The following is a 26,991-nucleotide window of genomic DNA, read 5'->3' on the forward strand; positions in this document are numbered from 1 at the left end:
TCCCTTGTGGAATACAAGCATGGTTATCCAATTTATTCTTCTAACAAAGTAAATCACAGAATATTACATATGTTTGAAGCAGTAGACAAATCCATCATGATTGCCATCAATTTGGCAAAAGTTCATTATGAGATAGCACAATTCTATATAATCACATGTGGTTTCACTGCATGTATTGCGCATAATCTGGCTGGTTCAAATAAAAAGCCAAGTAGAACTTGATCAGATGAGATGTTCCGAAACTTGTGACGACTTGGACAGCTTGAGTAACTTTATTACACAACTTTTATCATAGTAAAAAACATGTGTGTTGGGTTCTGCTTCAATTACTGTAACAGTAATCAGCTGTGCTTCTGAAACAAAATAAGTGCATTGGTTTATTGGTATGATGTATTTTGTTTATGTATTGCAATACATGAAATATGATACTAGAATGAATTCAAAGTATTTGGGTCCAAATGTGTGGTCCCAGTGACAGACAACATAATATGCTCTGACTGAATATTCCAGATAGTTGAAATAATTCCATACAAATGGAATTACTTATTATTCAATAACAAGGACGTCCATACATTCATGTATTTTTTATCAGAAAGGTTATATATAAGAGTTGATATGCGTATTGCACGCTCAGTGTCAAACCTATCAGTTTCAGTGCACTCAATGTTCCATTTTTAACATAAATATATAGCATGTTAGTTCTCTGAACAAACAGGTACCGTAAAATCTGTATTAGAAGCCGCATCCCTAATAGAAGTCGCACCCATTTTTTTTTAATAATTGAGAACCAAAAATTCATCATTTCTCATATGTGTAGATGCTCTATTAGAAGCCGCATCCCCTCTGTTGCATTGTACCATTTTAATAGAAGCCGCGGTTTCTAATACAGATTTTACAGTATATATTATATGCATACACAATGTACTGGCAAGGTGATATGTTCATGGATGCATGTATGCAACAGTAGGGGTACCGTAAGTCACATAAAACGTTGAAGTACTCCAAAAAACATGGGTTCAGTTCCATGAAAAAGCATCAAAATGCTCTGTGCCTGGCCTTGCAGCTGCAGAAACCTTGAATTCAGTCTTTAAATCCAGCAAAAGTATAACATTTTCTATTGGAATACTTAATTAGCAAAATGATTATGCATGTTATGATTTGTAGAATTTTATGTTGAATGGTAGATGGAAGAGAATATTAAAGTCAATAGGCCAATCATCATTTTAGACTTTGTAAGCAGTAAACTAGAAAATACCCATGGATGCTCAAAGCATATACATGTATACAAGCCAGAATTTGATAGGTCTAAAAAATACCTGCCAACAAGCAAACTGCTCTCTGATTGGTCCGATTGTTAGGGTTTGGGTTGGGTAGCCAATCAAGCACAATCTTGTAAGTAACTCGTGAATGCCGAAATTTTCTGATTTGATTTTCGACCAAGTTACCCAAAATTGAAAGAGCTTTCAACTAAGTTTTGTAGATAATACAACTTTGACATAGATATTACTCATGTTCTATCTCACCATCATGGGACCCACAGTGATATGCAGAGAATGTCAATACAATTAAATAACTTTGAAAGAAATTGTAAGTAAGCTTACCAAGAGAAGATAAGAAGAACTGAAAAGTTTGTTCATTTCTGATGGTTGATGCAACATATGCAACAGTACCAGCCATACAGTCATGTCTTGGTGGTGTCAGTAGTTTGCTTAGTACACTCACAAGATGTGTCACAATGCAAGGATCAAATACAACATCTGAAAATCAACAAAGTAATACATTGTTATATATCTGTGATGTAAATATGAAAACATCTTGAAGCATTTGCATTAAACCAACACTAACAAGCCATGCATGGCACAGTCCCTGCTAGTTATCAAATTTAATATACATGTATATAGTTTTGTTTATAGTAATATAGTTAGAACAAAAACATGTCAGAGATATGTATCCAGGAGCTGATGCTCGATTATGATTTTTTAAATGGTTGACATTCATGCAGTCATCTAGTATCTGATCATCAAATGAGTACATGTCCATACTGAGAGATATTGCTCTGAAACAAAATGGCCACTGGTCAGCCATTTTGAATACATCTGTATATCTATGACATGATATATAATGAATCAGAGGTACATTACTTGGGGTTTGCAACTCGCATAGTACTGTATGGTGACATCATGTCAAGATCCCATTCAAGTCTCTTCTCGTAGATAGCAAGACTGAGGCTACGACCTTCTGACATGACGCATATCAATGTTCAAGGTTTGTAATGAAAAAAATAAACTTTTCTTGTCACTATCATAGTGAAAAATGTAATACATCGAAAATGTACAGAAAATATAGTTCTCGTAATCCGTCATATCGTGGGCAGCTATTTTGATCCACCTGGACATCCCAGTATCCTAGTTACCTCGGGCATGCGCATTCGCATTTTTTCTGAGTTGGAACGTTTATGCGAGAGCGAGATTGTGACGGGATCTTGTTATCATGTCACCGTAGTTACAAACCCCAAGTAATGTACCTCTGATGAATATATAAGTTTGAACATAATCAGTCCAGGCATGTCTAAGATATAGGTCGCACACATGGACGCACAGAGGTCAATCCATAAGTCCCTGTTTTCGGAATTTGACTAATTGAAGAGGGGACAGAAAGCAGTTGAATCCATGCATGTTACAGTTATCAGAATTAGTTCTACATAGATTGATTCAAATACCTGCTGCTATGATGATATCAACATCAATATTCTGCAAATGATTAGCTGAATCAACATCTTCCCAATCAAAGCGCAGCACAGAAACAGTACCACAATGAAAAACACAGGAATATTCCATGTTGTCATAAGTTTTATGAACTTCACATGACTGGTTACATTCACACACTGTTAGTTCATCTGCTTGTCTGTCCACATCAGTGTCTGTTTCTGAGCATTCACAATGGTTTTGTCTGTCCTGTAAATTATGACATACTGTGCTACCAGTGTTACATTGTGTACTACAATTAATCTTCACATTGTCTACAAGTGTATGAAGAACATTTTGATGACAATCTGAGAAGTAGTAATGCTTTGGATGACATTCATTTAGCGTGACAAGTCCTAGAAGGCCACACCCACTACCAAGCTCAACAACTTTTCTGTAAGATGAAAAGAACACTTTTAATAATGTTGCACCTCACAATTTTGTGAATTTCGCAAATCTGAGAAAAATCATAAATGGTGATAAAGTAAGTATAGAGTAAAAATGTCATTTATACAGAAATAGAGTGCAAAGATTTTTCAAAACAAACAATAGTACTGCATTTAATTAAGTAGCACTTATATAAATGAGATATTTGGTAAATGCACACTTCTATTAAAGATGCACTTCTAATAAAACAAATATACCATTTGTAATTTTTGTAAGAAAGGACTTGAAGAAAATTATAATACCTGTATATTTGTCAGTAAAAATGGCTGAAATATTCAAAACTAGGTATCCAGATGACACAATGGCAGAAATGGATAATTCTTATCTCTCATTGGCCAACCACGATGAGTGTTTAGTATTTTAATGTGATTACTACTTAGACTGCTATAGTGATTGCAACATACTTTTGCTGGATGATGTGATGGTTTTGTATCAACCATTCTGCTAGATACTGAGATGCAGGCCACGTATGCAGTCCTGTAGTACCAAGTGATACTAATTCATTTGATTCTTGTAATGTTATTACCTTTTTGCTTGGCTGTAAAAACAAACAAATAAAATCTTAACAAAATGCAATATGTGTATAACCATGGTAAGGCTTAGTTAGAGGGAAAAATGCAGTGATATGCGAGCAATAATTTTTGAAGCATGGTACTGTAAAACCATTTATTTTCACTGACATTAAATTTGACTATTTTGATGTTTTGAGCATATTCACAGTGTTTTACTCTGCATGCACAAAATCATAATATTGTAGAATAAAGTTTGATTGGCTTTGACTAAAATCTGATGTAGGTATATATGGCAGTCTTCTAGTATACATGCCAACTACAAGTGTACAAGTCTTGTAGGATCTGCGACCAATTAAATCTCCTGTTACACACCACTTTCTAGAGTGACAAAACAAGCTTTTATAAGGCAGGTTCTAATTGATTGACAAATAGCTCCAGAATAGAGCTGTCATACATGATCTACATAGGTAGCTGGTCAAATGTAATTAACGGCATACTAGTATGTACCAGTGGCCATACACCATTGAAGCATGTTTAATTTAGTAAGATACTATCTACTTCAACAACCACACAGCCGTTTGAATAGGAAATCATCTCATTCAGGACATCAAGATGATGAAATTACCCTACTCTCAGGAGTTGAGCTCATCCCAGAGCATTCTATGTTGCTTGGATAGACACCACTGTACAATGTAACAGCCTAAACTCAACTAAGAGACAATCTTGAACACCAAATTTCCATAATTATGTTATATATGTAAAGGTAATTTTGTTACACTGTTCAGGAAAGTCTTAACAACTAGTCCAAAATAATGTTTCTTGAGTTTTCGGCTTTTGTTGTCACCAGTAATGGTTTCTAGACAATGAAAATATACTTTACCAAGATATAGGACTTATAACACTTCTCTTGTTCGTTTGTCTTGCTGACCATTTTCGCATATAGTTCATAGATTCCTTCATAAATTTCAACACCAGTTTCTTCACACTATAAAATATTATATTATAATTCCACCACACAGAGTGAATTATACAAATATCATACAGCGAATTATCTTTAATTATAATACCGGTATTGAGGGCAAGAAATGCATGATACCCTTTTGAGTAGCATGCTATGGCTCCACAATGCATAACAGCACACATAGCCAAGCTACTGTAAAATACTTTATTTTCGCTGGAATTAATTTTCACTGAAAAGACTTTTTGTGTGTTTTGTAAGAAATTTATATCACTGATTTTTGATGAGTTGAATGTAAAATATAGGAAAAAAGGTATATTCCCTGGATTTTATTTTCACTGAATCATTCTTTCAGTGAAAATTAATTCTAAGCAAAAATAAAGTATTTTACAGAAATGCATTCTGTATTTCCACAAAATTCCAAAGGCCCTTGGCCATGGCAACCATTGCAATTTATCTAACTCATACAACTAAGCTAATATCATATAGAAGCACATGTAAACAAAAAAAATTGCATTTCTTGTATATAATATAACTTGTTTTGAACTTATACACACCTTGGTCATTTATTGTCAGCATATGAATAGATAATAATAGATTTGTCACATACATGTACATGTAATAACAGTAAAATTGCAACTCACCTGTTGCATGATGGCCTTCATAAATTTTTTCTGATATGACAATGTAGGAGGATATCGTTGACAAAGATCACTACAAACAGTCTAATCAGAAAAAAAATTAAGTCAACAAATTATGAAATTAGGTTAACACTAAATTCTCCTTCCCAAACTTTTAAAAACGTTTTTATTTCTAGATAAAAATAGATGCTCATCGAACTACTTTTTGCGTCGAACATTGATAAAAGTGGTGATTTTTCAGCCATTTAGCATATGGTAAAAAGGTTCACCATCAAAATTTCGGAGTAAAACAAAAAATTGTGATAAACTTTTCACTTCTATTTAGTAGGTTGAAATTATTACAATTAACTATTATAAGTTGTTGCACCATAATATGCCATACATTGCACAAAAAATACATTGTTTACATTGTTTTATTCCAATTTTTACAATCATGTGAAGGATAATTTTTGTTTTTATGTTAAATTAGGCGAGGGTTCTTTGAACCCGCCTATTCACATAGTTCATACCCACCATAGACTCCGGTCAGTCAAAATGACTATTTTGAACTGTAGGCATTAATCAGCGATTCTGCCGGTGATGGAGAGATAGAATCTAGGTCAGGGGAAGCCCCATGACCTCAAGATACTTTTACCCCTTACGTCATGAACCCACGTGACCAAGGCTATATTGGCAGCGCCATAGGTAGCCATCAATCACTCTGGTTCCTTTCTCTCCGCCTCAAGGACTTAGACCAATGCGATGGAAAGAGTGGGGAGGTTGGGGGGACCCGGAGTCTATGAACTATGTGAATAGGCGTGTTCGGAGAACAATCGTCTAAATTCACTACGTTCAATTACCCACCATAGACTCCGGTCAGTCAAAATGACTATTTTGAACTGTAGGCAGAGTCAGACACCAATAGGTGGCGGGTTTTTCCGAGCAAACAGAAAAAAAGAATGATGAAAGTCTTTTTCCAGTCCGGGATGAAAACAAACTCAACACCCTAGTTAAGACCCAAAAAGGGTGGTGTCTTATCTTGCCTGTGCTGTCCCCGGAGCAAGGAGCCAAAATGCTGCTACGGTGACAGGGTTCGGTGTGCCTGAGAAAGCTAGACCCCAACCAAATTCTGGGGGGTAGTAAGCTTTCGAAGTGAAGACTGAAACAGTTCTGCATGAGGGCATAGGCTGTAAAGCGGGACCTGGGAGCTCCCAGGGGAGTGCTGATGGTAGAGAAATCTGTCCGCCTATGCGCAGGAACCCTAGCGGTCATTCGGGCTGGGTCAGCAAACCAAGACGCTACGACGGGACCTAACCTAGAGAGACCCTTATCAATGGATTTGGTGTCTCTTAGATGGTAGTTGATAAAGACGTTCTGCGTTCTCCAGAAGCCTGCCCTCCATGTGTGCTGGGGGGGGGGGGGGCGCACCTGACGTTAGCACTAGCGAGTTAGCCATCGCACAGACCTCATGCGCTCGTACTTGGTGTCTCTTGGGCCATAACACAAAGATGTGTGCCTGGCACCCTGTTCCAAATCCTAGTACGGTTTGGTGGCAACTCTGTGCTCGAACTGGATAGAGAAGCAATTCCTCCTGATCCTCCGGGCAGACAAAATTTGACAGCCGGGGGATGACAATCGGGTGAGGATCGTGTCCTGGGATTTGGTTCTAGGCGAGAAACCCAATTTGTGTCTTTAGCACAACTTGATTGTCCATAACGGCGATACATCATCTGAGAGGGACAATGCCCAGAGCTCTGGACGACACCTACATGTACCTGAGGCGAGGGCCAGTAGGAAGACAATTTTCCAAAAATTTGAGTGGTGCTGATCGGAGAGGCTCAAAGGGCAGTCTGCTTAGAGCGGACAACACAGCCGACAAGTCCCAGTTGGGCGGTTCCCTTGTATGGGATCTCAGCGTCTGGAAAGCAGTAAATAGTATCCTAATAATAGGACAATTGGTTAGTCTTGTTCCCATACGTTTGAATGGTGGGGGACAAGGCTGACCTAGTAGCCAACGATCGCTGCGTAGGACAAACCCACTTCGTCAAACAGGTGGACGAAGGAGCCTACTACCTGGCCAATAGAGGGATGGCATCGATCAATCTCCCTTCCGCTACACTAACCAGTGTATGCTCGCAGCCTAGAAATGTAGGCTGCATTGGTAGAATCCCTGTTCGCCCTGGCCAGGACGTTGGCAGCCCACTCAGATAAAGCTTTCGTATGTGCGGGTCTAATGAGAGCCTCTATGCGTGTAAGTGATACCCGCAGGGCTCGTTGGTAGTGCGCCGTCTGGTTGGGATGGCATGTCCGGTAAGTCGGGAAGCACTGCTGGTGTTTCAACTATTGTTTCCGTCAGAAGTGGAAACTAGGCCCTGCTTGGCCAATGATAATATGCAGGTGTGCACATGTCGAAGTTTTCTCCGGAACCCGGTGAACTAGCGGGAAGGAAGGAAGGAAAGGCGTATACAACTAAGTGGGTCCGCGGGGTAGCAAAGCAACCCTGGCCCAGGCTCCTGGAGTCAGCAGGAGTGTTACGTACGTTGGGAGCTTGGTGTTCCGGGGTGCGGCAAACCGGTCTAACCTTGGACCATCCACAGCCGAAACAGCCTGGAGGCTACCCACTGGGGTATCAGCCACTACGTGTTCTGGAGACGGAGTCGCCCTGAAAGGGCGTCGCCAGACTGTTTCTCACCCCTGGAAGGTGGTGTGCGGTTAGCTCCACATTGTATTCCAGGCACCAAAGGAGGATTTGCTCCGCTAGAACGGAGAACGATGGGGAATGCGTCCCCCCCCCCTCCTTGAAGGAGACCACCGCTGCGTTGCCTGTGCGGAGCAGGACTCTGTGGTCTCGAACTATGGGTAGAAAGGTTGATATGGTAGTCCCGAAACTAATGCAGGAGCCATATCCTTGGGCTTGTTCGTCCAATAGATGCGCTCCCCAACCCTGGGGGGAGGCATCTGCTACCAGAGTCATACTTGCGGCGAGGGGGTCCAAGGGGGCCCCTCTGCCCGAGGTTGGCCAGTGACGACCACCAGGGCAGGGCTTCCTTCACTTGGTCCGAGATCGAAACCCACCTATCTAGTTCCCATAGGAGAGCTCGGCATTATACCGGGCGGCTGCGTAGTGCGGCCTGGGAACGACCCTTCGAACCGAGGTCATCATTCCGATGATCCACATTAGTTCACAGAGGGACACTGAGGGAGCGCTGACTAGGCATTCGGCTAGGCTGCTTAGCGCTAAGCAACACGCTTGAAATAGCTAAGCCAAGCTTACCTCTGTGTCAAAAACTCAGGGACACCAACTGCGCGTTGGGTCGAGCTGGGACTTGTCGATTTACTAATGAGCTCAACTGGTGAAGTAAATCCTGTGTTAGCCTGATGCGTTTGGCTATTAACCCCTTGCCCGGGTTGTTGGTAACCAGTAGTCTGGGTACGGATTGAGGTGTACCGATATCTGGTGAAGCAGCAGCACTATCTGTTTCATCACTGTGGTGAACACGTAGGGCGCTGTGCCTAACCCGAACGGAGGGGCACCCGAAATTTGAATATTTGGCCCCGCTTAAGTCTAGTGGGGCTAGCCAGTCAAAACGGTGGATGGAGAGAAGAACCCTGAATGGTGTCTCCATGTGGAACAGATTGAGGAGCACGTACTGATTCAGTCTAGGTCCAGAACTGGACGCCTACCACTTGTAGATTTAGTACTACGAACACATTTGGGTAGAAGCCTGGACTTAGTTCTGGCTGATGTACCCTATGTATGGTGTTTTTTTTCCCAGCAAACTGCTACTTCCTGTCTGATTGCTTCCGCTTTGCGGAGTCCCCTGGCAGTGTCCAACAGAGGAGACACTGACGGGGAAAATAGAAATTTCAGCGGTATCCCGTAACAGGATGTCACCATCTGGAAAGGTCCAGGGATCGGTCACCCGCTGTCTCCAAACGAGACTACACCAGCGCAATCTGTGTACGACAGGGATATGCGGCCATGGGTTCGGCAGTTGCGAGGGGGGGGTGCTCTCTTCTCCCATAAGGTGAGTTCCCCAAGGCCTGAAGCCCTGAAGTAGTCACCAAGTTGTGACCTGGCCACTCGTCGAACACATGCCTGTCCCCCCGGTTGCAGAGGTGAGCATCAAACATGCTTCCCACACTGCGGGGGTAGATGTCCGCCCAGGGAGGGTGTGGAGCCACCACCTAGCTCTTTCCTCCCTGGGGGCGCGCCACTACTCTTCCCTCCCATGGAGGGGTTCATACCCCTTGCGCTTGCCTCCTGGCTGACCCTGGCTAGCGAACGATGCCCTAGGGAGTTTTCTGTGCTTTGGGTGCCATCTGCTTGCCCTTGGCAGGGCCAACTGGCTAGCGGATTCGATCTGAACCTTTTGGTACATTGCACTCCGAAGCTCCGAGGCTGTACCCACCATTTCCTGAACAAAGAGGGTGGAAGTATGCGTCAGTGAGGTGGGGACGTACCTCCCCCCAACTCAGGTTGTCGGTGAAAACACGTACGTCTAAGGCTGCGTCTCGTAGCACAGTAGTGGCCCTGGCCAAAAGAGCCAGGTGACACTAGGGGGTGTCGCACGTAGATGTGCGGTGGCCCACCAGAAAAGTGTCGCCTGGTCTAGGAGGCTGGTGCGTTCTGCCTCCGAGGTCTCCAGAGTCCTGGGTGCGCACAATAATGCGCTCAAGCAACTCTGCCCCCAGGGCTGGATGGGTCGTCTTCCGATTGGCAAGAACGCCCATGGAACGCGGCTGTCCCCAAGTGCCCGGTTTGCCAAACGGAAATTCGTGGTACCGGGGTCTGGGGAAGGAGCCTTGGGATCTGGTTGGGGGCGTTTTGGTCTCATCCCACGCTATGGGGTCTGATCCCGAAACCAACGTCCGCCCATCAACACCATTTGCGTGCTTTGCGCCCCACTCCGCACTCGGATGGACAGGGAGAGACGTGCCGACGGGGTTGCTTTGGATCCCGATGCCCGTGATCCCATAAGCGTTGAAGCAACTTTAGGTGGTCGCCTTAGGATCAAGGGTGGGGGTATTTACATTGTATCACTGGGATCGATGATACTCCGTATCACCCCAAAAGCGTGGCTCACCGAGTCATTACGGATGGAAGACTCTGAGGAAATGCCTGGAGTACCGGCTGTATCCGACACAGGTGAACTGTGTTTCCTTTCACTTTAAATATGTGAGAGGGAGCGTGTTCGACTGTGCGTCTCATGACAGGGTCGGTTCCCTCTGGAGACGCCCGTGGGTCGGTAAGAAGGGAGTCAAAACCCACAGCGGAGACCGGACACAAGGATAAATTTGTTACCGTTCTAACGTTACCGCGTGACGAACCCTAGCTGGCTGAAAGTAGGGGGGTCAACATGTGCCCTGCCCTGAAAGCCCTGCCCCGAAATCGGAGGCTTGGCTGCCAGCACCCCGTTGGCATTCAGTGCCTAAGGCTGCAGAGGAGGCCTGGTGCAATTAGCCTGAGCCTCGGCCTCACCCAAAATTAGTGGGAGAGCCACGGCTGGGAACGGGGGTTCCCCGGAAGAGACGTGTTTGAATGCAAACATGCTTTCAAGTTTCTTCCTGCTTGCCCACCCAGGGGCCGCAGTGGAGACAGCTCGCTCCGACTGCGCCTGATCTACCCGGCCTGCCAGGGACGCAAATGCCCCGACAGTCCTTTGACCAAAGCCCTCAACTCAGAGGCAAACCCAGCACCGTGCGAGGAAGGGTCCAAAAACGGGCCCCATAGGAGGAAAGCCTCCAGGGACACAGCCTCGCTGCAGCCAGTAAAAAATCGGGTAAACCACCGCCTGAAAAAACAGGCTGTGAGGATGCCATCTGATCAGCGGGGGGAGACCGAGAAAATATCGGTACCTCCACCATCGGGCCTCCCACTCAAGGTCCCAGTACACGAAGCACAGATAGCCGAGTGTGAGGAATTTCCACTCATGCCAAACACGCAACTCACTTTAACCGATTTGTTTACTGGACGCGAGACCTTGCTGTGACGCGGTCTCAGGCCTCAGAACTCCAGTGAAAAACATACCTTCACGCAGAAACCCCAAACCCCGCACGCAGCTACGACAAAATATCTCGGATGCAGGTTCTATGCTGGTAAATTCTGAATATAACCACTGCACGGTCGACTCGAAACACGAGGAGACCGGAAAGAAAACGGCAGCGAGCCCTGGTGCTGTCATTACATCAATATATTGCTAAATACATTGTAAATAAAAGACGACATGGACGAGTGGAAAAAAAAAACGAAATACAGTTGTAAAATGTGCCGCCGCTAAACCAACCAGTGGTTACGTAGAGGCGCCGGGTTTTAATTTCTTTGTTGTGAAAAATACTACACACAAAGGGGAAAAACGACACGAGGGTAAAAATTACAAGGAAAACTTATCCTACCAGCTACAATGTCGGATGCCGTGCAGTGGCAACAACCCAAGCTAGAAACCCGGACAGGAAAAAAAAAGCAGGCGATCTAGCAGAGCTCGCTAGATTTCATCTCCACTCGAGGCGGAGAAAAAATCAGAGTGATTGACGGCTACCTATGGCGCTGCCATGTAGCCTCGGTCACGTGGGTTGGTGACGTAAGGGGTAAAAGAATCTTGAGGTCATGGGGCTTCCCCTGACCTAGATTCTATCTTTCCGTCACCGGCAGAATCGCTGATTAATGCCTACAGTTCAAAATAGTCATTTTGACTGACCGGAGTCTATAGTGGGTAATTGAACGTAGTGAATAGACACTGTGCAATTACAAAAGGCAATAATTACCTTATCAATGATTTCTTTCTGTTCTTCTGGTTGAAATCCTATTGCAGCCACACCACACTGCGGATAAATCAAACAGTAAAATGTACTATTCTTTTGCCAAATCCGGTGTTGACATTTTGTATATTTTTTTATAGTCTTAAAATACAAACGATGATTACAAATAAATTTTCCAATAATTTTGTATTTGATGTCACCATCATTGGCATATTAAACCTGCATAATTTTGTTCTTATTTTTCCAACATTTTGATCAAACCCTGAGGCCTGTATCAAATTATGTCCACTTGGACCAAAATTATACAATGAATGGCAGAAACCTGGGGACATTATAAAAGTTTTATAAATATAATTATTTATAAATCATAATGACTGTTAGATTTCAAACTGACCAATTCAGAAATGGTCTTATAACATCATAAGTCATAATTAATACTAATGTGCTAGTTCAACTCATCATTTAGCGAAGGACCCTGTTTTGAATAAGTGGGTGGTCATAGTTGCTACATTGTATGTCACACTAGGACATGCATGTACATTAGGGCTGTAGACAATGTTGAGCTCTTCAGCCAATCACTGTTAAATATTTGAATTTGAATGAAAGCAGATGATTGGCATTTACAAATTTTTATAAATTTGTTTATAAACTAAACTACAGCTTTCTGCCTTTCATTGTATCGTTCCATGTGCCTTTATGAAGAAGTCATTCAAATAAAACAAATTGTTAAAATTTGAAGATTGACAGAACATTTCCTGCATTCACTGAGAAACAATATTTCTTGAGATACAGCAAACTTAGCATAGAAAAAATAAATATCCATTCCAAATGACCTGTGTCCTTAGTCATTTTTTACCAAACATGAAAAAATAATTGCTAAGAATTGAGAATAGTTGATATCGTCACAAAAAGAAAATATCTAACAGAGATTAACCCAAGATACCTACATAACATGTATCAAATCGTAAATAGCAGTTTTGACAAAATGATCCAAAATATTCACAAAAATACAATATTGACACAAAATCTGAGAGAGACCCATCGAAGGTAGTAGTATACTAAACACTCAAAACACTCAGGCTACTGGTTTTCAAATAAAAGATGCAAATGCAATTGTTGAAAGACGAAAGACAATTAATCAGTAATATGATCAACTCTGTTGTTGTGTCATACTCGATGGAAGCAGAGCTAAAATTATTAGTATCAAGTCGCAAACACAAAACGTGTTATAATAAATGGTTATTTTGTCAATAAAATAATAAAAATATACAATTGTATATTTTCAGTAAGCTTAAGAGCCAATCCTTACAACAGACAATGATGATCATTGTTTCGCTTGGTATAGTATACAATGTATTTCTGATGTTTTATCTGGGATCAGATTGTTATCTGTCATTATAATATTTATTCTAATAATTTGTCTAAAGATCCCTTTCTTATCTTCTGTATCTGTACAGATTATACATGTACATGCCATAATCATATCATTATTTTATAGGACCATAGAACACCTCACTGTAGTTTATTGTTTTAGTGTTGAATAAATATTATTATTATTATCATAAGCATATTTATTTGAATGCTTATTTGTTAAAGTAAAGCGTCATTTACATTCAAAGTTAACACGATGTTTCCAATGACATGAACGTAATATTATCTTATCTTTTCAATATTAATGCGGTGTGCAACTGTCCTCGGCAGACATTGTTCTTAGTAGAAGAACGTGAAAAATATTACACCAGAAATAATATCGCAGAGTAACGTTCAATATTAACTGTGTTGGCCTGATTTGGACATGTGCGTCACACAAACCCAGAAGATTTGGCACAGCAGAAAGCGTAGACCGGAGGATTATTCAATGTGTGATATTGTTTGATTCTTGATTCATAAACACAAATTATCAAATATATTAAAAAAACTGTCAAATGTAATTAGGAATTTGTTTTACAATGTATCTCTAAAGTGTAAAAAACAATTTATTACTGTAAATGGAACTTTCATTTTATTTCTTGTAAAAACGTAAAATGCATTTTTTATTTTCTGGAACCTGTACCTGTATTTACCTCATAAATAAAGAAGGCTGAGTGAAATTTGTGTCTACAATGTTTGATAATGCTATTTTGACAATGTAATAGGTAATGTTTTTCATCACCAATCTTGTTACAATTATGGATTTTACAGTCTTTTCTCTCTTACCGGTAATCCCTGTATTTCTCCCAGACTCAACTGGCAAGAAATGTACCATACTCTTTACCTTGTCAGAGCAATCCTGTGTTTTTTATTTGTAATGTCATCTAAATACTTTTTGTGTGGAACTTTTCAGGTAACAACTTGTCAGCAAACAATTTTGAAGTTTTCTATGACTGATTTATTTTTGCCTGAACCATTACATATATTCACATGAAAAATTCCCCATATGTCTGCCCCATACATTAAAGTGGGTTTGACCCAGGGGCTCCTTCCATAGAAATGCAATACAGGTATGTGTCGCCTGACTGGGGTGTCATTTCACGTTTTTTTGTTAAGAAGTGGGTAATCATTTATCAAAGTTTTGGTATAGAAGTGTAGCATAATGCCATTTAATTACTTTTTCACAGGTCCTTATATTCAAAGCCAAATACCAGAAAAGGCTGAATAAAATGTGTCACCCGGGTGCACTCACTGGTTGCGAAAGTTGTGAGCCGGGTGTTTTTTGTACATTTGTAATATTTCATGTCAGTGACCACCCCCACCCCCTCCCCCAGCTGACATAGTGTATGTGGTATGAGTTAAGCCATGTAGGTCGCTGAAAACATTGTGTTTAGAAGTTGGTTTATAAATAGACAAAAAAATTGTTTACAAGAGATGGGCAGCACACCCCTACCCAGTAGCCCACGGGGGGGGGGGGGGGGGGTATGTTGGAGACCACAGAGTCAAAAAGCTTGTTAGCTAATCTCATTACAATCAAATAGCATTTTATACATATAAATCAGTGCTTTTTGAGACTTGTCATGAAGTCCAGTTTATCATATATAAATTGAGGGATTGTGTAGCGACATACACAACATAAAATATAAATCATTGAATAGCTTGTACTTTCGCACATTCTCTTTCCATTGAATCCGGTAGACATAAAGGCAATTTTGAAGGATTTTTTCATTCTTACCATTTTGGCAAAATTTATTTTCTATATTCTTGATATGTTTTAGTACTATAAGTCTTGTTGTTTTGTTGTTGTTGTTATTATTATTGGACATTACTCAAGATTTCATTGGTACGTTCCAAATCAAATTCTACTACTACAACGTATGTACACAACGCGTGTAAAATACATTGTTTGTTTACATGAAATTGGAACAAGCGCTGCAAGACTGCTACCGCCTTTTACATTCTATATAATAATGTTCGATGATATATACCTTCCATGTGAAGTTTCGAAGAGGCACAACTGCAAAAAACTGTGAAATTATCGGATGGACCACGATCTCTTCTTCTCGTCTTGTAGCAGACATGTTGAACTTTCGCAAGTAATTACTCGCTGGGTCATTGGGCATGCGCAGTAAACGAATCGCCATCTTGCTTTGGAATACTTCCGGGAGAAAATGTAAGTTGAATCCTTGATAATTCCGACCATCCTTCTATATACAATGACTGTGTTTATTTCATTGCCAAAAGTAATATTCATTGAGTGATATCGTGGCATTATTTCTTGTCTAGCCTATCTGTTTTTCCACTAAAGTGTCAAGGAAATCATGACTCGCAGTTCATTGAAATAAATGAATGACCCGACGCTATTACAACGTTTCAAACGTAAACATTACTATTGTGAACTGAATGTTCGTGTTTTGCACCAGTACGTTTGTGCACAGTGTTACTGTAAATTTTATGGGTGTGTCTGTCTTGCTGTGCTATTTAACACTGGTGTTATTGTGAGTTTGTTAAAGGTTCTTTGTACGTATAATTATTGACCGGTTATTAAAGTTTCTAAGTCCCCCCTTTGCATGATCGATCATAGCATTCCTTTGTTTTGTAAAGTAAAACACCTGACATGACACGATTTATCTTCATGGCATACATGTGATTTATTCGTTACGTTTGATCGTACATGTACATTTGTTATAAGTCGAATTATTAATATCTCTTTAAAATTTGGTTTTACTTTGTCGACCTGGTTGTTGGTTTCTCACCACATTGTATATATTCCATGGAACCCACAACAAAAACAATGCAGTGACCATCACCCTTTTTAGCTGTATAACAAATGTAATTTTCAATTAACCAATAATCAAATTTATAGTCACTGGCTGACTATGATTGTGTTCATTGGGCGTTTATGCCAATCCTATTGCAGAAGTATTATACTTGGAAACATGCATAAAGCAATTAATGGTGGTGTCTCCTGGGTAAAATGCATTGTTGACGCTAAATTTAAATAAAGGCTGTGCTTGTTGCACTATCGCCTTTAAGTTAATGATTGACATATTACATTGTACATGTATGTTGTTATTGTTCATGTTATGCCAAACAGGAGAAACATCTTGGTTTTTCTGCAGTGCATGTTAACAATGTGTATGCACACTACTACCCAGCACATACCAGCTGTAAAATCTAAAATAGCTAAATGAGAACTGTGGACCTCAAAGCTAGGCACATGTAAATGATCTTATCTTTGAACATGTTTAGTTTCTAGGGTATAATGCCCCCATGAATGGTGGCGAACAAAATTCCTTATTCTACTATTCTTATCTGCAGAAGGGACGATTCAGTGAAAATAAAATCTTAATATACCTGTTTTCCTATATTTTACTTTCAACTCAGTGAAAATAAACTCGATACAAAACACCCAAAAAGTCTTTTCAGAGAAAATTAACTCCAGTTAAAATAAAGTATTTATTCACAATTGAGTTCATCTGAATTTACGTTTTAGGAGAGTTGACAGCCGCAGTCGAAGCACGGACCGAAAGGGTAGTACTAAAAGTAAGACTGCTGATAAGAAAAGCAAAGGGCGCAAAAGACAAGTGTCCAGTAGCAGCAGTGATAGGTATGAGTTAACATAATGTGCTTACAATTACTATGCAATGTTTATCATACATGTATATGCTCTCTAAGTTATATGAGAGTGTACATGTAAATGCATGTCGTATGCTCACTTAACACCACTGGTTTTAACAATTTTAATCCAAGTAGGATGAAACCACCAAAATAATTGTTGACTTGTATGTGCCTTTGTTGAAGATGCGTTTGTAGTAAAGCTAATGTTGTGTATGGACTCCTTGGGAAATGGCAATATGCTTAATTCAGAACTATTGCTACGTTCACGTTAAGAGATCTTGGCACGTGGTGAAACTTGCAGAGGGATTCGAAAAACAATTATTTTTTCACGTCTTTGTAGCATTGCAAAAAAAAAAAAACAGTTGCAGCAGCGCATAGATATGTCGCTGACAAACGTTCTGCATTCATTTAATTCATTACTACAGCATTCGACCATATAAAGCTTCACTTCCCTCCATCGTCATGTCATAGGGTGCTAGTATGAATCAGTATATGTTCTCTTAAATTCACCACTGAGGGCGTGATTTTGGCTCGTGCCAAGTGATCAGGCAGCAAATCTTGCTGGACGTCTATCGGGACTGATAAGTTTTTTTTCGGCACGTGCTGACTCGGCCCGATCATTCACATACATGTTTCGGCATGTGCCGGGATCTCTAACAAGAACGCAACAGCAGCAGCATTCATTCAAACATTGTTTGACATCTGTATGACCTGAATCATCACATTACTGTTTCTAACTTATATGATGTCTCAATATTTATATATAATAGTCAAATATACAATTATATCATGTGCCGGTACTTAACACTAACACTAACTCTTAACATTTTTTATTTTTCTTGGTCCAAAGTTCTTCAGGGTCCTCTGTAAGCCGCTCCAGTTCATCAGATTCGTCAAGTAGTTCTGGAAGCAGTAGTTCACGTTCAAGAAGTAGTTCTGGGTCCAGTTCAAGGAGTTCATCGTCATCAAGTCGATCTAGTTCTAGCTCTGACAGTTCGCGTAGTCGCAGCCGTGGAAGGAAGAGACCTGTTAGAAGATCAAGAGAAAAATCTAGGTATAGTAGTTTGCAGAAGCTTTCAACTTTTCTAGTTGTTATATTGAACACAACACCAACCATCTGTAATGTCATCCTGCCAACTTCCCTGTCTCTGCCCTAGTGTCAGTGAATGAAAGCCACTTAGAATGGTTAAATTTTGTGTTTTGAGCTCACAAAACATGCATAATTAAACAGGTTTTCATTAGAAGAAAACAGCAATGTTTGATTTTCCTTGATGATGTTGAGCATTACAGCCATTTATATGAGCCTATGATTTTCAGGGTGGGGGTGAGAATCCTGCTATACAAGATGCACTCTTCTTGTGTATCTCTATCACAGTGGTGGGCAACATTAGTCTCAAACAACTTTTGTGCATTCAGGAAGAGGGATTAGTCTTACTGATTACTGCTTATTGTCAAACATAAACACTTATTTTGTGCAATCCTTATGCAATTTAAAGTTACCTGTATATAAAAACCACCTGTCTAAAGTGGCCGTTATTTTAGCACCACTTAGGTCAAATAAACCTCTATACAAAGGCCAAAATGATGGAAGCTTGTATTAGATGCGTAGTCTCTACTTTAATCAAGCTTATATTTATTTATCTTCTATCTTCAAATATCTGTTGAGAGATTACCCCTTAAACTGAGAAATTATTTTCATATTTGTATTCACCAATTAATCAAACATGTGATGGGGGTCGCCTGTCCGTAAGGGACAATTTGTACATTGATATACACGGATTGTATGCATTGTATGCATAGTCAGTGATATATTACTTTGCATGATGTGCGTCCAGGAGTAAAGCTGACTTGATTTTGTAATTCAGATCTCCAAGAAGAAAGAGAAGAAGTCCTACACCAAAGCCAACAAAATTACACATTGGAAGACTAACACGTAATGTAAATAGAGATCACTTGCTGGAAATCTTTTCTACTTATGGTAAAGTAAAAACAGTGGAACTCCAAGTCGATAGAATGACTAATTTATCAAGAGGATTTGCTTATATAGATTTTGAAAATCATGACGATGCCGACAAAGCGATGAAACACATGGATGGAGGTAAGATGAATTAATTGACTAGTTGTGTCAGACAGACAGTCCTGTTGCACAGACAGTTACATTCTTAATTAATAGCCTTTTTTTTCAATTGAGAACCAGCATTATGCATCCCGAAATAAAACATAAAACAGGACAAACAAAGGTCATAGTGGCATCAAAATATCATGTGGGATTCGACAAACTTTAAATATTTTTCGGATATTTCCCAGGGTTCTCCACGAGGGGTTTTAACAGGGCACCGCGCCCTGTTTAAATTGTCAGCGCCCTGTTATATTTCCTGTGCATAATCCCAGACAAAGAATTGTTTACAAAACAAGTCAACACTCATTGTCTTCCGAAGATGATTCATCGTGCTCGGGGTAACTGGTTCATTGTTTTAAGGTGGAACTGTGAAAATTCCGGTTTGTTATCGTAGCAGGTCACCGTGAGGTAATATTAACACCACCGAACAAAAAGTTACAAGTTTTTTCAACACGATTAAAAATGAACATGTGACCTAGAAAAGTGATTACCGTACCCATATTTTTACTGCCAGGGTGACGTCAAATATATAAAATCGTTATCGGTAAAACCATTCGTTAAACATAAGGTCTATGGTTAAAACCAAGTTCACGCCGTGACTAGGTAGCGGCAACATCGTCACCGTCGAGTGGAACAAAGGCAGCTATGCACTTGCATGATCGGTAAACGACCAGCGCAGCCGACGTACCATCACAGACATTGCTGATCACCAAGAAGTCCACACGAATGCTTGCTTGAACATGTAAATGTTTATATTTAAATGTCACTATTTAAAGTTGAATTTTCTTTAAATCACGATTTAAAAAAACCCGGTAAAAGGGCCATGCTTTCAACTCGCATCATATGTGGAGGAAATAAATTTACTTGTGTTCTTTTGGAACAAATATTCTGATTGGTTGTTTTTCGCGTCAAAACGTGGCTTTGGCCAATCAAAAGCATCGTTACATAGTATCAGGGTGCACACAGTAAAATGAACTGTTTCCGGGTCATAGCTGTTTTCGACGAAGCAGACATCAACAAACTTTCGATTCGAATGCAAATTATTCTTTTAAGTATGTATTTTGTTTTTTTTATACCTAATTCTATTATTTTTGATAGTAACTGTTAACTGCAGGTCGAAAATCTTCTATTGTGTACATTTTATTTTGTTTGATCACCTTGGTTTTTGGTGGCATTCATGCAAGTTTTTTAATGAACTAATTACGAACGTTTGTGCGACATCATACATTTTATTTTGCTTCATCCAAATAAATATAAATCATAAATATAAATTTTTGCTAAAAATTAAATAAAGCATGTATGTATCTATTTGGGAAAATTTAACAAACTTGTGACGCGATCATTACTTGGAAACAACTGATGTCGCCGCTTGAGGAATCCTGCAGCTAAAATCAGCTGATTGTACGTGCTGACGTTTACTTAATAATAGCTCTTCAAAATTCCTATTCATTTTGTAATAATAAATATATATTATGCATATGTAATAATATGTAGATTATTAGATTTTTTGGTTTCCATTTTTCAACATCCATGCCAATGATGCACGTTACAAATGTGCCATGCCCACTTCACATTGGCGCGCCCTGTTTAATTTTCAAACCGTGGAGAACCCTGTTTCCGTGCTATTCATATTTGATAGGCAATTTTGATGAAGTAAAGGTATCTCAACGTCATATTTCTCTCTGAAAGATAGACGATTTTGACATTGAACTATAAATTATTTTATTTTTGCAGCAAATGTTTGATCCATGTTTTTCATGTAATGTAATAGTCTTTATTGAAGTTGTATCCTAAAAATGGACATACATGTAGATCTAAGTACAATAAAGCATGGTTGTCATTCCATGTGAGAAACATTCAGAATAAAAAAAAGAAGATACACTAGTATAAAAAACTAAACTAAACACAACTAAAACAACAAACTTGCCCGAAAGTGGGTTTGAAATGCAAATTAATAAAGTAAATGTTAGGATTACTTATTTATGCATTATGCAAAATCTCATGTTAATGACAAATCCCTTATTTTGAGACTACAGTACTCATAGATGACAAACAGGGTTAATTTTACCCATGAATACCTGAAATTTAAACAAATTGAAAGAGTGGTTTTCTAGTTTCTAAAAGTAAAACAGTATCATTAAAATCCTAAAATTGAAACCAGTTTAACAACACACTGGTATTGACAATATTCATTGAAAAAGTTTGCCATTTCAAAACCAGTTGGTTTTGCTAAATTCCTCTCACAAATCTAAGGCTTGCTTATTATGGTATCATAATAAATACAATCGGGCAATCCTTTGAAAATAGATGGGATTAAAATGCCTTGGTGCCAAATATAATTGTGAGACCTTTACTGGTCTTGAAATTACTGCCACTTTTCAAACAAAATATAGCTACAATACATAAGATATTGACACTGCTTTTAGAATCACTTGTTGTGACAAGTTTGTTGATGATTGATTCAAAATGATATTGTTTGCAGGACAAATTGATGGTCAGGAGATAACTGCTGCTATGATATTACAACCTAGACCAAGGCCTCCAGTGGCAAGACGTAGTCCTCCCAGAAGACCACCTCCATGGAGAAGGTCACCTCCAAGATATAGAAGAAGGTTTGTATTCAAGAGTGGATGAAGTGTTTACTGATAGACCATTTCCCGTTTAATGGGAGATTCTGTGTTATGTGTAAAATCGAATGTATTAATAGAACAACAGTCATAACATCTTAGTGGCATCAAAACATGACATGGGATTTGTCAAGCGTGAAAGTAGTTTTGTGTGTGTATTTCACGCTTAATAATATGCTATACTCCTTTGATGATGGTCCATTTTGATGAAGTAAGGGTATCTCAACAACATATTCTCCTCTCAAGTATACATATTTTAACATTGAGCTATAAAAAACAAAAAATCAAAATAAAATTTTTGCTGCAAAAAAGCAAAATCTCGCAGTCAATGAAAAATTATTCATTGTCTTGTCTTTATTCCACTTCAGGCAGTGCACAGGGGTTGATAACTTTTGTACAATTTAACATTTAATTGACATTTATACAGGCTTAGGCTATATATTACCCTGGTAATATAGGAGTTACATTTTTTTTCTACTCTTAAGTTTATACTCCCCTGAATACTTTTCAGATATTCACACTTTTTCTTTTCTTCTAGATCACCTCCTCGCCGAAGAACACCGCCTCGCAGAAGATCTCGGTCCAGGTCACCTGTGAAAAGGCGCAGATACAGTCGTTCGAGCTCAAGCTCATCGCGATAATTTGCCTTTCAAAAACTCATTTTTTATAAGATTTGTTGCATTACTGTACATTTGTGTATCTTTGTTTTTTGCTCAAAGGTGTGTTTATGAAAATATGATCATGGTGGAAGTCAGCAGGGTTTAATAGTATCCTGGTATTGTGTGTGTGTATTTTAATGTGTATGTTTTATAATTTAATAGCATCTTTGAAAGTCAAGTGTGATAGGGTAAAAGTTCAATACTGATAACATTCAATAATTAGATTGACTATCTTGAATGTGTTTGAAGATTTTTTGTCTGTCTGATAGGTCACTTTCTGTAGTTTTATCCATGCCCTATGTCATATGAAGAATTCTTAAGGAAATAAACAGTTAAATTACAAAAATGTTTGCTTTTTCTATGAAAGAAAGTTGAAATTGTGTGTATTTTTTTAGACGTAAATTTGCACCCTTCAACCAAGACATGGCCAGTGAACCCATCACAACCTACTGCTGCTACATATTGGTCATGGTACAAATACTGTATTTGTGACTCTTCATTCAGGTTTACTATGGTCTACTTTGTGAAATGACATACTGTAAAATAACGGTACTTAATTTTAACTGGAATTAATTTTCGCCGAAAAGACTTTTTGTATGGAATTTTTACTGGTTTTTGAAGAGTTGAATGTAAAATTTAGGGGGAAAATTATTTGCTGGATTTTATTTTCAGCGAAAATTAATTCCAAATGAAAATACATGATTTTACATTATATGCCTAAAAATAAAAAAATGCAACTTCAATAAATCCTAGTACTTCTCTGCAACATCCTCCGAACTATAGAGGGTGCTACACATAAAAAAAGATAGAACAATTTCGAAAAATTTGTTTATAATTTCTTGGACAAGTTGAGCCAGCTTGTTTTGTGCCTTTAAACTTTTCCCTGGTGAAATGCATGGGATGTAACTCAAAGTTTAAGTTTATATACTGATCAGTAATATGTCTTAAATATTTCTGTAAGTAGGGCCATCATCTCTACGATGTGCTATGAGTTGTGATATATATTAACTATGTGTTATTGACAGCTACTTATTCAGTATCTGCGCAATTACCCCTTGCATGTTTTACATGTGAATTCATTTTACTATCCTGGAACCTGGCAAATATTATACCACTAATGAATAAAATGACAGGAGTAGTTTCAAATATGGAAATCAAGTAAAAATCAGTAGTAGCAGCATTCATCAACATAGTATTCCTTGGAGTACTTTTGTATAGTAGAGATTGCCAAATAGGTGCTACATAGTCGGTTAAGGCACAGTTGAGGGACTGTTTCAGTGCTAATGTACTCTCAGTGCAACAAACTTAAGGCATTCTCTTCATCTTTATAAGTATTTATTAATTTCAGTGAAAGTCAAATTGAACCAGCCAATCAACGAGCACAGTTACAGTATTTGTAAATGTTCTGTAATTCAATCGTCCAATAGAAACTTCTCGTTTCAGTTTTATTTGTGAAGGTATATAAGTATTTATAAGGATACAGAGAATGCCTTTAATGAGCTGAGAGTAGATCTTAAAGTGCCTGTGCAATGCCCACCCTCTCGTTTCCCATTTTAGATCTGTGTCCTACTGAAATGGGCAGTTATTTATTTTTTTGCTGAAAATGATTACTCGTATCCAAGTAAATTTGAGATATTTCTTGTGTTGTAGCTACGCCCACCTATCCTGAAACGGTCGACTGTTTCCGGATTTCCGACTCTCGCCGACAGTGCGCCACCAAATGCCAAAATGTGAGAGGAAGTCATACCCCTGAGCCGTAATAACACTGGTCATTCAGTATACTTTTAAACGGTATACCTTTTTTTTTTTTCAAAGCGTATGTATTTACACGTTTCTAATCGATCCGAAAGTGCGACATCAGTCATGGACCTGTCCTCGTCCATCACGTGCTCGTCCATGAAAAAAAAAACACAACTAGGTTTAAAGAGAAACGCTGACAACATAAACCTGGCGCAACGCTTTTGAAAGAAATAGATTCCGGACCATTAATCACCGAGGCGAATTTCAGAAGAGAGAGAGAGACGGCAAGTGTTTCAAATGAGTTGACTGTTTTTGCGATCTTGATTATCGTTTTATAGAGACCATTTAGTCCCTGTTAAGTAAAGAGTAACAATAATTTTGACAGTGACACGAAAACGAAGCGTCGGACAAACAGGAAATTACACAGCCCTTACCAACTGCTAATTGTTTTCATTTTCGAAGGCTAAAAGTTTCTGAATCGTTTGGTGATTGGTGTTGAATTTCGAATTCACACCTCTGTTCTTTTTTTACCTCCATGCTTGCAGCTTGATCTGCGTAATAATTTATGAAATATGAATCCAGGCTTGGTCAATGTGTTTCCACTAAATAAAGTTTTAATATGATGTTATAATTATGACAATTACGCCAGTGATCACGCTAACTCGAATCCACTCTGAATTTATCTGTATGTGTGTGTGTCGATCTCGATTATTTTTGTTATTAAACGCCGCTTTTAATGCACTTGCCCTCGTCGTGACCCGACGTTTCAATTTATTTCCACGCGGCTGTCATTTATTTAGTAACTGTGATTTGTCATTTTTTTTATTATTTTATAGTGATCACTATAGTCTAATGTTTAGAATGTCAAAATATGTTCTCTTTTATTTTAATTTTGAAAGTTTTACTCAGACGATCGATGAAATAAAACAGTGTAGTGACGTGCCGAGTAACCTATTTTGTCCAGCGACAGTGTACAAACGTGCGCCGGTGACGATCACGGTGACCAGCTACACCAGAACGAACATATTTCGCATCTAACTCAACCCCATGCAACAAAAAATGATACTATGTGTTCATTATGGTCCATTCCTCCTCGATGAACAAGTACATAAGTGATAATTTAGTCAAAGACGAGAAAACTACACAAGAAATTTGCCTTATTTACACGTATTGGCAATGCAAGCTGCCATGCGACTTCCCCTTCTGACGTCACAAGGGAATTTCTGTATGCAAATAAGAAGCTAATGAGAAGCCTCGTTTTAAAATACACAAAAATAAAATTGCCATAGATTGAGTTTAAAACACATTTTTTCACTTAAAAAAATAATTCATGCTTAGAAACATAAAAATTAATAATATTTATGTATCAATGGATAATTTTATGCGTGAAAATAGCAGCCATTTCACAGGCACTTTAAGACCAACAAAAATGTATTGCGAACTTGCAAATATCGCAATTTCTGGAGGGAAAATGCTTTTACCACACAGTAAACTCCAAAATAAACTCTGATCGTGATTTAGGTATATGTTTTTGCTGTATCGTGAGTTACTGGCGCTGTATTCATCCACTTTTCCCGGGCAAGACCCCCTGCTTTATAATGTATGTAAAAGTTCGTACATCTTATTGGTGTGTTAATCGAAGAATCCAGTGTATCATTTGAAACCTGTTTTCCATTGTAGACTGATTACTCGAGACTAATTGCTCATAGCATTCGAGGAAATTACTATCTCATCTAACTTCCGTCGTCGTCATTGTCACGTCATCGATCATATGATAGCGGAAGTTCTATGTGGATATATGAGGAAGACATCAATATGTTTAGTAGAAATATGGATAGTAGAAAGTATGACTCGAAATGAATTGATGTTGAGAAGGGGGTCAATAAGGGCGGTGGTCGTCGCGCTGCGTCCTTTCGATATAGGACTCATATTGACGTAAAAAAACACGTGTAAAATACGTTGTTTTGTTTAGAAGAAATTCGGAGACGCGCTAGGCGACGACCACCTCTCTTTTTAAAAAAATATGCCACCAATACTAATAAAATAGGTCGACGATATATGGAGGAAGGGCCCGAAACCACAGTCACGCGTAAAGTAGCTCTGTTTTTTATCGGTTATATGTTCATTTCAGAAACGTACAATGTGTATACACTAGGTAGTTACAGCGCTAATTACGTGTCGATATCAATTAAAGAAATTTGTAACACGTACAGAATAACTGTATTGATAAATTATATACTATTTACCACCGAAAATAAATATATTAATGTGGACCAATCTTGGCGCATCTAGCGGGGGAAAAAAGGTATTTTGAATCACTGAAAACAAAAACTTACAAATGTGGAGGTGGTAGTCAACGCACCGCGTCCTGTATGTAACTCACGGTGACATACTAGTACACAACACGTGTAAAATACATTGTTTGTTTGCACAAAGATCAAAAGCATATCGAGACTAGTGAAACGTGCCCCAATAAAACCTAAAATGAGAAAACAATTTACGTCATTTAATGAGACAAACGGAAATTTGAAAACTATGCATTTAAAAAATATTTTGGAATATCTTGGAAAAATTTATGGCAACTTTGAACATAAACAGATCAGAGATTATATAATCCCAAACCTCTGACTAACTTTATCGACTTTTAATTTTCACTGACATCAGATTTAACTTTTTTGATATTTTAATCCTATTCACTGGGATTTTAAGATCTCGAATATGCCACAAGCTGAGTAAGCATTGCTTTCTATTGTTATTTCACAAGTTCGCATGGAT

General features: G+C 38.9%; 2 protein-coding genes across 2 annotated transcripts; one reads left to right on the top strand and one right to left on the bottom strand.

Annotated features, from left to right (window-relative positions):
• LOC100371663 (protein-lysine N-methyltransferase EEF2KMT-like) lies at nucleotides 1-15,585 on the bottom strand. Its single transcript, XM_006813379.2, has 8 exons — nucleotides 15,439-15,585; nucleotides 12,047-12,103; nucleotides 5,306-5,386; nucleotides 4,584-4,688; nucleotides 3,596-3,729; nucleotides 2,720-3,138; nucleotides 1,602-1,757; nucleotides 1-353 (listed from the first exon to the last, which is right to left on the bottom strand). The coding sequence occupies exons 1-8, from the start codon at nucleotides 15,571-15,573 to the stop codon at nucleotides 223-225; spliced, it is 1,218 nt and encodes a 405-aa protein (XP_006813442.2). The 5' UTR covers nucleotides 15,574-15,585; the 3' UTR covers nucleotides 1-222.
• LOC100371201 (uncharacterized) lies at nucleotides 15,531-22,822 on the top strand. Its single transcript, XM_002732238.4, has 6 exons — nucleotides 15,531-15,623; nucleotides 16,947-17,060; nucleotides 17,922-18,125; nucleotides 18,937-19,169; nucleotides 21,673-21,802; nucleotides 22,356-22,822. Coding segments are annotated over exons 1-6 (786 nt in total). The 5' UTR covers nucleotides 15,531-15,621; the 3' UTR covers nucleotides 22,459-22,822.
• Nucleotides 22,823-26,991: the final 4,169 nt, after the last annotated feature.

This window comes from Saccoglossus kowalevskii, chromosome 8 (assembly GCF_978046115.1).
Source record: "Saccoglossus kowalevskii chromosome 8, keSacKowa6.1, whole genome shotgun sequence".
In the NCBI taxonomy this organism is placed as follows: Eukaryota; Metazoa; Hemichordata; class Enteropneusta; family Harrimaniidae; genus Saccoglossus; species Saccoglossus kowalevskii.